The following is a 10,545-nucleotide window of genomic DNA, read 5'->3' as shown; positions in this document are numbered from 1 at the left end:
GCACAATAAAGAAATCGGCCGTAACAGATCACTGCACAAGAGAAAACCACATAATGGACTGGGACACAAGGATAAACAGCGAACAATAGAAATACAAAAGATGGATCAAAGAAGCTATAGAGATAAGGAGAAGTGGATGTGGGACCATGAACAGAGACAATGGAGTCTACACATTGGATCGTGCATGGGACTACATCAACGGAGAGGGGAGAGCGGGCAGCAGAGGGCGACAACGTCCTCTGCTGCCCGGGGATAAATGGAGTAGGAAGTGACGCCACCATCAGTGTCAGCTCTGAGGATGTTTGTAGTCACAAACGAAATGTTAGCAGGTAAAGAAAAAACTTCCTGTGTTTTAAAAAGAACTAGAAATGGAATTAAAGCATGCACACTAAAAAAGAAAAGTGCACAGGCAAAGAAATGCTCTTTGTAGTTGGGGTGCTTTACAAAAAGACTATTTTCTCAGTGACACCGAGCATTTCTAATGTTTAAAAGAAATTGATCAAAGTTTCATCTTGTGCATGCTAAAAATACTACAGCCATCAAGAAAGGTTTTGGAACAAGACCACTTGACCACTAGAGTTTGCAATTTTTCAGAACAGTTGTGGTTATTTTTAGTACATGTGTCAGTGATGTTAAAAATGAACCCATCAGAGGGAAGTCAATGCAGTTCTTTGTCTTCACCACCAACTGTCAAAAGCCAGCTTGATTTGTGGGAGCAAAATTCTACTTCAAGGCTGCAGCTTTCCAAAAGGCATCGTGCAGATAGAACCAAGTCTAGCACACCCACAGCAGGTTGGCCACACACGTGAGCTGGCCCTCTCTCGAAGAAGGTGCATGCTTGGAGTGGACTTTCAGCATGCGCAATGTTGAGGAAACTGGTCAAATGAGTGCATTTTATGCAAGCGCGGAAAAGGAAGTTGGTCTCCCCACTTATGGCACAAATCAAACCCCATATTGTGTTGTTTCCCTGTCCCCTCTGAAGAAGGACCTTCCACAAATACAAAATCCTGGTGTTCTCCAGTACAGTGAGGAATGCTCAGAACTGTAAATCAGGAAAACAAAGAAGCCAGTTCAGACACATGGCACAGCACACAAAGTCCACTCTCCTGGGCAGAAATCTGAATCAGCCAGAACTGATCAAGAGAAGTTGTGAAACACAAGAGAAAAATGTTACCTACAGAACGACAACCAAAGACTAGTCTCTTTCATGTTGGTTTGGAAAGTCACAAATGAAAGTCTCATCACCAGTTTTCAGGACCAGACATTTCTGCTCTAACCTGTCTACTGGAATCAGATCCACAGTAGGTCCCCTACTTATAAGTCTAATATGTGACTCAAATCTGTACCCTTGTGGTAAAGGGAATGATGCTTGTGTATGAAACTTTTGGAAAAGTACAGCAATTTCTGTACCACACTCTGAGGGAAAAGATATAATGCTTCGAATCTCTCCACAAACACCATCACTCAACTTTCCATAACAATCCCTTCTTCTCTTACTGAGGCTGTAGCTTTTGCTGGTATAAACCAGTCCTTTGTGCACCATTCTCTTGTGTACCACCATTTCATCTGGTGGAACTTTTTCTGCAGAAATGAAGGCACTTTTCTCTTCCTCAGTTGTCTCAGTAACCCTGCCATTATCCAGAACAGTTGTGTCTTGATATCTAATGAAGGACTTTACTCTTGAGTTATTTGTGAGCTCCAAACAGAAGTTCTTTACTTGCTCACTAACTGCAAACCTTGTACTGAAAAGCGGAACCGTTCTATGCAACAAGAATTTGTTTACAATCTGCAAAGCTACACATTTTGTTCCGTGAAACAGTTTCAACAGACCACCATTTGCATTTTCAAATACAAATGCTGAGTGTGCCCAGAGCGGCCCCCACAGTTTCACAGACTTGGACAGGTGCGTTAGCAAGTGTACATTGAATGTCATAGATGCTTCTCCATACAACAGTTGAAACCTTGCCACGAACTCGAACAGCATCTCATCTGCTTTGTTGATCTCTTCGAATGTGACATTCTCCTTCAAAAGCAGAAATACTGCAAACACCAGCAGGGATAGGTGCTTCACATAACGTGACTGAAGCACCCCATTCAGGACTGGCAAACTGTAAAACAGGAGCCAAGCTCGCCACTCTGAGGCTTTCCAGTACTTGAACTCTGCAATGGGTCTGGGAAGTCATGTAATAAGGTGTGGTGGCTTGATTTCCTTGATCCTGTTTTCTAGCACCCTCATTGTATTTGGACTGCCGATATAGTAGGGTTGATCACTGCCACTCAACAGAAGCTCTGTCAGCTGTCTAATGACACCAAGCAAGACAGCATGCATATAGTCTGGAACAAACCCCCAAACAATGTCAAAATAAGGCATGTTTATCAGTGGTGATGGACCTTTCACCCCTCTGACACTTCTGTGTTGTTCTACGGCATGCTCCATATCTGCAATCATTTTATTAGCCTCTCTATCAGGGTATTCTGTGGCAGTCACAGTATACTTCACCTGTTTTTCAACGAGAGTCCCAGGGTGTAAACAGAAGCCACAACCAAAATACCCATTAAACTGGGTGGTGTTTTGCATAGCTGGTCTTGCCTTTGAGTCCACACAACAACAGAGTCCAACAATTTTGCTGTTCACCAGAGCTCCACATTTTCTCCAGGACACACCTTTGGATGCCAGTGTTTTTGCCTGATCAACAAATAGTTTTAGAAAAATTGGCATGACTGGCTCTTGAGCACCAAACCAAAGACCTGCAAGCATTACATTCTGGAATCTCAATTTGGGAGGGAGTTCATTTAAATGCAGCTGGATGGGCCATATTGAAAATTTGGAAGACTTGTAGACAGGTGAACCATCAGAATTAAAATTAAATGACAAATTGGCCGGATCTGACAGAATGCCACCTGGTTTTGACAGGTTTTGATACATTTCACCATCATATATGTCAGAGATAACATGTTCATTCTGTTGCCTTTGGTATCTGTAGTTCATGCTGTTTTGAATTTGAGGGTTTTCCATCAGTGTCTGAATTTGAGGTGCAATTGGTATGCTTATGAAAAAGCTTGCACTGTTCAATGTGCTAATTTCAATGGGAGCACTACAAATTGTACACTGAACAATGTTTTTTTCTTTTATGTCTTCTTGTTTGCCAATGTATAATTTGCAGGTTTTGCAGTAGAAGTGAAATTCCACTATGTCAGAAGAGTTCTTACACACTTTGTTGAACAAATATTTGGATCTCGGTAAAACCTCTTTGCCAAACAGTGCATTTATAAGCTTTAACAAATCATCAAGTTGTGTTCCTGTTATGTTATGTCTTGCTGCATGACTCATTACCATGAGCAGTGCTTCAGCCCTTGTTGTTGTACCCCCTGAAATTAGTGCAGAATCCATGTCAGTGTCAAATCCTATCTGTCCAAATGGGTCGTCCTCTGGAAGGTCTTCAATGTTTGAATCAACTTGAGGATCACTTTCAGGTGAGGAATCGCACTCAAACTCCTGGCTGACGTCACTTGATTGCAGCACAGATAAGCCACCAGAAGAAGTTGTGGGCTGTAGGGTGACAATAAACACACATTATTGCATGTATCTACCAGCAAAAACAAATGATAAAAGCAACTGATCGGGTGACTGTATCGGATCGATTCCCCTCTTTACTTGGTGCTAAATTATTTTTTCGGTTGTTTGGACAAATCTTGTTTAGAGATCAGGAAACCGATTTATTCATTATTTATTTATTATTAAAGAGGCCATTTCATTCTGACCTGAATTGGAATGTTTATTATGTGAAGTGCCTTGAGACGACTCTTGTCGTGATTTGGCGCTATATAAATAAACTTGAATTGAACTGAATTGAATTGAATTCTAATTTCAGGACTTTGTGGTTATTTCTTAAGTATTAACCAGTAATATGAAACATTTTACATCTAAAAAACGTTACGAAATACTGATTAACAGACCATTCAATCGGTCTGGGTCAATATTCAGGTGGTTCCGGCTTGTTCCATCAGGCAGCTTCGGCTGCTGCTCGTTCATACTCATTATTTGAATTTGCTAGCCTCAGATTGGCTAACAAACTAGCCTATGAGAGCAAGATATATCGTTTCCTGCCCCGCTGCTCATTGTTAACACCGGGCGTTCTCTCTTCCTGTTTGGTATGCTACAGCTTTTAGCATGCAGCATGCTAGGCGTGGTTTCAACTGCGAGAGCTACCGAATACTAACAAACAAAGGAGTTGTGACAAATCAAATACAGGCCATTGGAACTCGCATTTTATCAACACCTGCATAGTTTGGGATTGTGTTTTTTGGTTTGGGAGACGAACCCCTCCTCCGTAACCAGGTTATTTGTACGGAAGCCCGGAAAGGTAAAAAATCCTCAAATGTATTTTTTCCCTACTGGCGGATAAAAATGTATTGAATAGAACAGAATAGATTTATTAATCCTACAGTGGGGACATTCACTCATTACAGCAGCACACACACTTAGAGAAGAAAAATAAGATTACAGGTAAAACTGATTCCAGCCATGTTTGCTTTCATAACTTCAACAACATCATGCTGATGACCCACATGAACATAATCCTCTGTTAGTCGATGCAGTTACATCACAAAGTTAGCTTAACATGATAAGATTACTTTTGCTTGGCAAAATACAACAACAGGTAATATTACGAATGACCCTAGATGGAATTTAAATCCTTTTACATTAATCATAACTAAAAGTTCCTGGGAGACATTTGTGACATGTAGCTGTAACTCTTTACTGCTGACAGATGATGTGAGTCCTTGTAAACCACCCCACGATGGGACGCACCCAAAGCACCACATATACCAAATAACACCCAAGAACATACAGTCCGATGTCTCAGAACGACCGTCTTAGTACGTCTATGCACCCCCGCTCCAACGGTGCCGAAAAAGTCAGCAAGTCCGGGTAAACTGGACGCTGCTGCCAACATGAAACACAACAGAGACGCTCTTTTCACGACTAAAATGCTAGATTTTAAACGTTTTTGAATTGTAAACAATTTGGTACGCTTAACATGATTAATCATTTTTTAATTAATCGGCACACCCCTTGATTCAATGAATTCTTTTTATTTAGTTTTTCTTAGGTTATTTCCATCAGAAATGACGTTTTTTTTTCTGGTCTTTGATGCTGATTTCCATATTAGTTTCCTCTTTTATTGATCAGCCCTAATTTACTCTGCAGTATTAATTAATTTCTTTATCCCTAGTTTTATGGGTTAATTTTAGTTTGATCTATATAGCTTTTCTAGTGTTCACTAGCCCGTATGTTACCCCTTATATCTGTTGCACTCTTTTTGTGGATTTTTAGCGCCTTTCCATTTTGCCAATGTCCTGTTTGTGGTTTTGAAGGCACTGTTACGTTAGATCTTTTTTTTCCTGGTTTAGGTCTCTTTATACTGTAATTTCTTGGACCATTGCAGATGTTCTCCCTCTTTTTAGTCCAGCATTTAGAATACTTTTTCTCTACATGATATCTATTTGTTTTTACTTTCCCAGAAATGTCACTTATGTCACTCACCTGTGCTGCTTGATCATTATCATGAGATACACATGCTGTCTCTCCAATTTCCGTTATTACAGTTTTTCAGTTAATTACCGGATCCTCTGATCTGTTCAGTTTTTCGCTCATTCTGTTTTTGCCAACTTCATGTCGAGCCTTCTGTTTTATTTAATGTTTCTTGAATAGACCTTGTAATTTATTTTTTTTATTAACTCACTACAATGCCTCACTTCAGTGGACTGCTGTTTAACACTTATAATAAACAGCAAAGATAATAGAAAAACATTGCTTGTGTATAAAAATAAGAATTGCAGGTATTGTTGTGTGATTTGGTTAAAAGCTTACCAGGTTGAATGTCTCATCTGAATCAGACTCCAGACAGCCACATGGAGACATGGTCTGAAGAGAATGTAGAAAAGGCACAAACACAGTAAGAAACAGAAATGTGTAATAATATTATCTTGCCTCACATATTAGTCAATCACCTCAACATCTGCAGCATCTTCTCTGCCACATTCAGTGTAGGGCAAGGTCTAGAGACAAAAGAAATTATTTGAAAAGATTTTTAGTTCATTTCTTTGTACATTCAGTTTGTAAATATCACAAACTTGCACATGAGGTTTGGTAAAAGAACTTACAAGGTTGATTGTGTCATCTGGATATTCCGGGAAATCAAAATGACCAGATGAAGACGTGGTCTTCAGAGGAGGTAGAAAAGATGTTACTAAGTAAGAAAGTACCACAACACTTTGTGCAGGGCAGCACAGTGTGAAATCATGTTTCTATCAATTTAAGAATACATGTAACCCTCACCTCAAAATCTGCAGAATATGGACCAGAAGTCACTTGGTCACAGCTTTCACTGCTCAAGGGAGAAGTCTGAAAATATTTACAAAACCATATTCCCTATTTAGTGTCTTCAAACATCAGCAAAGGCAATGTGATAGATCTGTTAAAGAAAAAAAAAAGTCAAATTTCATTACTGCATTACAAAAGGGTTATTGTAGGTTTCAGAAAGTTACAATTAAGACCTTTTAAGACCGCTATGAACAAAATGTTAGACCAGCATGACACATTAACACAAAGTCACACATTAACAAAGTCTGTTTGAGTTGGAACATCTCAGAAGCATCTGATGGCAGATGTTTTGTTATCCAGTCAATCAAAAGAACTGACCTGTTTAAACCTAAGACATAGTAGGGCTGCACGATTCTGGATAAAATAATCCCAATTATTTTTTGCTCATATTTAGATCATGATTCTCTCACAATTTTTTCCCCAATTTAAATAGTTATTGCACGTATTAACTGCAAATCAGCTTTGTAACAGCTGACACTGAAAATAAAAACAATAAATAAAGGCTACTGTTGTTTTATCCTGCCAGCTCGCTTCTGCATCACATGGTATAAGGCTCCGCCATTATCAATTGTTGAGGGAAAAAGAGGGAGCACTTTTTTTCATGCAGATTATGTCCAGGTTTAAAATGCGGTACAATGATTGTGTTTTTTTTTTCCCTTTTTCATTTTAATTGTCATTTCAGAATGAGTTTGCTTACAAGCATGAATTGAAATCACAACCTTTTAACGATTAATTGTGCAGTCCTAAGACATAGAACAAAAAACTGGGTGGGCGTTGTTCAGACTTAAGTCCTTGAATTTAAAGTTATGTATTTTAGACTTTTTTTAAGACCATTTAAGACCCTGCAAGAACTCTGATACATCTTTCATGAGCTAACTTACATCCAAAGTCTCTCTGTTCCATCTTGCAGAGGGTAACTTGATGGTACTGTTTGGTTCCAGGTACAATTTGTACTTGCGCTTTGGCATTCTAAAACAAAAATGAACATCGATATCAGTAACAGACATGATTCGTGAATAAAACCATGGTAAATTTAAACAGTTACACTGGTGAAATTCAGCTCACTTAAGAAATACCATTATTTGAAAGTATTAGTCAAGTCACCATTTCAAAAGTCCAAGTCACACTCAAGTCCTTAGTGCAGGGGTCGGCAACCTGTTCCCATCAAAGAGCCATTATTACCCGTTTCCCACGGTAAAGAAAACACTGGGAGCCACAGCAGCTGTGGCGTTGTGGGCGGGGCCTACACTCAGACAGCAGAGAGCTGCTTTAACAGATCACAACAGGTGACAGCAACCAATACCAGTCGCTCATGTACCTCAAAGTTATCTTTCAACAGAAGATTATTAATAAAACAGTTTGTTTCAAATTGATCCAAAAAAAATGTAGCCCGTCTGCGCTACAATATTTTGATATTTTTCACCCTTCTAGTGGTTTTAATAGCTGAGCAGGTGACGCTTCTTGAGGCGTCACACATAACTGCTCTGTCTCGTTGGACTGTTGTAATTAAACATTGTACTGAACTAAACTTTGCATTAATCATTGTTGAAAAGGATCCAATCAGGTAGTTTTTTTCCCTCATTTACACTGACGGAGGTAACGGCACAGTGTGCATGGCTCTGGTGTTCATCCGGTTTAATGTTTCTGTTTGCAACAATTTTCACAAGAAGGTAAAACAGTTAAATGACAGGATTCGCACTGACCGGATATTTCCCGTGTTTGACTGTTTATTTTGATGGAGAAATCTCAAACCTGCAGATGCGCTGATATTTTAATCGTTATGCACATCGTAGAGGTAGCTACATCAATCAGGAAAAGATTCCCATCAGAACATCTGAGATGGACACTGAGCTCAGCGCAGCTCGCTGTCAGCGCATGCGTATGGTGGACAGCAAGATGAAGATGTGTAGATCGGGGGCTTGGAGCGCATCGCATAACCAGAACCATGCAGGAAGATTCAGTGTTTTCTAAACACGGTCTCTCAGAGACTTAAAAAATGTCCCCTGATTATGAATCTTTGGCTGAATAGCACTTGTTCCTGTCTCCAACACATCAATGAGCCTGTCTGAAGAACAGTCCAGAATCTCATATCCTCTTCAGCTCAGAAAGCGCCTATAGACTTATTTGATTATGCACAAACAGTTGACCTGTTCAGGTTTACGCAGACAATCTTTAACTATTCATTAGTTAGTTTACAAGCAGAGAGCCACATCAGATGGATGAAAGAGCCGCATGCGGCTCCAGAGCCGCGGGTTGCCGACCCTTGCCTTACCCCGGGTTTCCACAGGAGCCGTCAGCAGCACGTTACTGCAGCAGCACGTTTTGCTCGCGTAAGCTGCTGCTTGGCCCTTCCCACGAGACGCAAAGCAGCAGGGGAGCAGCTGTCACCGACAGGGCACGAAGTCACACGAGTGACTTCGTCAGTAAACACAACAACAAGCAGGAGAAAACTACAACATGGTTTGTGTTTTATGTTCTGTCCGTTTTATAATCGCCAATACGGACCTGAAAAACAAAGGAGACCGCTAGCTAGGTGATAACTTCTCACGGGGCCGCACAGTTAGTAACTTTTTCTTTAAAGTAAAGCAACCGGAAGGCAGTACGTTCTTTATTCTGAAAATCTCGGGAGCTTCTCTCCATTTCCGCGTCCGATTTCCTGTCTTTCCTTCCCCAAAAATGTCGAACTTGACCCGTTTCAGAGGCGTCGCGCGTAGAAAATAGAACCGGCGCGTAAAGGCCGCGACATGCTGCTCCTGAGACGTGGCCGACTCGCGCTGCTGACGGCTCCAGTGGAAACGGTTCTGTTGACCACACGGTTCCTATCAGCAGCTATGACGTGCTGCTGCAGTAACGTGCTGCTGACGGCTCCAGTGGAAAGCCGGGGTTAGTGTGCAAGTCCAAGTCTCATAGGATTAATCCAAGTCAAGTCACTGGACCCTACTGGGCAAGTGTGAGTCCAAGTCCCTAAAATAATCTTCCAGTCCAGGTCAAGTCATTATCACCTTTGAGCAAATCACCAATCTGAGAGAGTTTATAACTACAATAATGGCAGCTATACATGGTTTATTTTAAAATAAATTGTACTCATATCAGGCGAGTCTTTCATCATGAATGGTCATCATGTGGTGGAAACAATAGCTAGAAAATTACATTAGAAGAACAAAATTCTGTGCAAACATCTCCCTTTAACAAGAACTGTAGATGTTTGTTTTCTGCATTTTTAGTTAATGTTTTTTTGTATTCACTGAAGTTACTCGTTGGTTACAGTATTCAGAAATGTTAGTCAAATAAGAGTAATTGTGAACTACTAAACACTTTGAATAAATTATTTAAATCTTAAATTTAATTTTAAAGTACTCAATTAAATGAAATCATTAAATTTAAATTAAATAAAAATTTACTAATTATTTAATTTTATTAGTTTATTTTATTTCATTAATTTATTTTATTAAAATTATTTAATTATAAAATTGAATTAAATGAATATGCAACATTTTATTCGAGTAGAAATGATAAAGTAAAACTACCCGTAAAAAGTATTTTTCCCCCATAAAGTTACTAAAGGAAATTGGCGGAGTGAATGTAACAAGTCCCTACCCACCTCTGGTGGATAATAAGTAATAATAAATCACTTTTTTTTTCTAGATGGATTGTAGTTTCAAAAAATGTCAATGTTTACATTTAAGAAATATTTCAGATATAGTGTCTGCAATTAGCTATTAACATTTAATGAGTCATGGGTCACTTATTCTCCCTTAAAATAAAAAATAATTGGTTGTAATCAAATCCCCACTATGAATTGAGAGGGGGAACTGGGAACTACAGCATCCTCTGCTCAGTGCTCACGCGCTTCCCGCCGTTGAAGTCAAAGCTAGCTGGAGGGGCGTATCTCAACATTAGCATTAGGACCAAGATCAAGAGCAAATTAAGTTGCGGCGTCACGATTTAAAAACTAAAATATTTTAGACCTTATTTCTTTTTAGACAACAGTTATATTTAACTAATTCGAATTTAGGAAACTAATTTTGTTTGCCTTAAAAAATGTTTGCTTATGTTAGGTATATAGACGACGGCTGTAAAGAAATCGTTCCAACAACCTTTATCAAAGATTTTGACAGCCAGAAGGATACCAGCAAAATTTACTGGGTTCGCTGGCA

At 39.5% G+C, this 10,545-nt stretch overlaps 1 protein-coding gene across 2 annotated transcripts; it reads right to left on the bottom strand.

The window, feature by feature from the left end:
* Positions 1-378: 378 nt before the first annotated feature.
* LOC139064409 (uncharacterized) lies at positions 379-9,773 on the bottom strand. 2 transcript variants are annotated; one of them, XM_070547750.1, is made up of 7 exons: positions 7,270-9,773; positions 6,344-6,409; positions 6,169-6,228; positions 6,016-6,063; positions 5,876-5,929; positions 3,335-3,550; positions 379-1,042 (listed from the first exon to the last, which is right to left on the bottom strand). In XM_070547750.1, exons 1-7 carry the CDS (start codon positions 7,393-7,395, stop codon positions 1,037-1,039), a joined length of 576 nt encoding a protein of 191 aa, XP_070403851.1. In that variant the 5' UTR covers positions 7,396-9,773; the 3' UTR covers positions 379-1,036. The 2 variants fall into 2 exon arrangements, with proteins under 2 accessions (XP_070403851.1, XP_070403850.1); XM_070547749.1 differs by having other exon boundaries at positions 379-3,550; positions 7,270-9,767.
* Positions 9,774-10,545: the final 772 nt, after the last annotated feature.

Source organism: Nothobranchius furzeri, unplaced genomic scaffold, assembly GCF_043380555.1.
Source record: "Nothobranchius furzeri strain GRZ-AD unplaced genomic scaffold, NfurGRZ-RIMD1 Scf024, whole genome shotgun sequence".
Lineage (NCBI taxonomy): Eukaryota > Metazoa > Chordata > Actinopteri > Cyprinodontiformes > Nothobranchiidae > Nothobranchius > Nothobranchius furzeri.
This window is presented reverse-complemented; position numbering and strand designations above follow the sequence as displayed.

What these genes read in the sequence shown, in the direction of transcription:
- LOC139064409 (XM_070547749.1), bottom strand. Translation starts at nt 7,395, where the DNA reads ATGTCTGTTACTGATATCGATGTTCATTTTTGTTTTAGAATGCCAAAG. An exon ending in CAGATGACACAATCAACCTT is followed by an intron (nt 6,064 to 6,168) that starts GTAAGTTCTTTT and finishes TTTTGTCTCTAG; the next exon opens with ACCTTGCCCTACACTGAATG. An exon ending in AAGATGCTGCAGATGTTGAG is followed by an intron (nt 5,930 to 6,015) that starts GTGATTGACTAA and finishes CATTCTCTTCAG; the next exon opens with ACCATGTCTCCATGTGGCTG.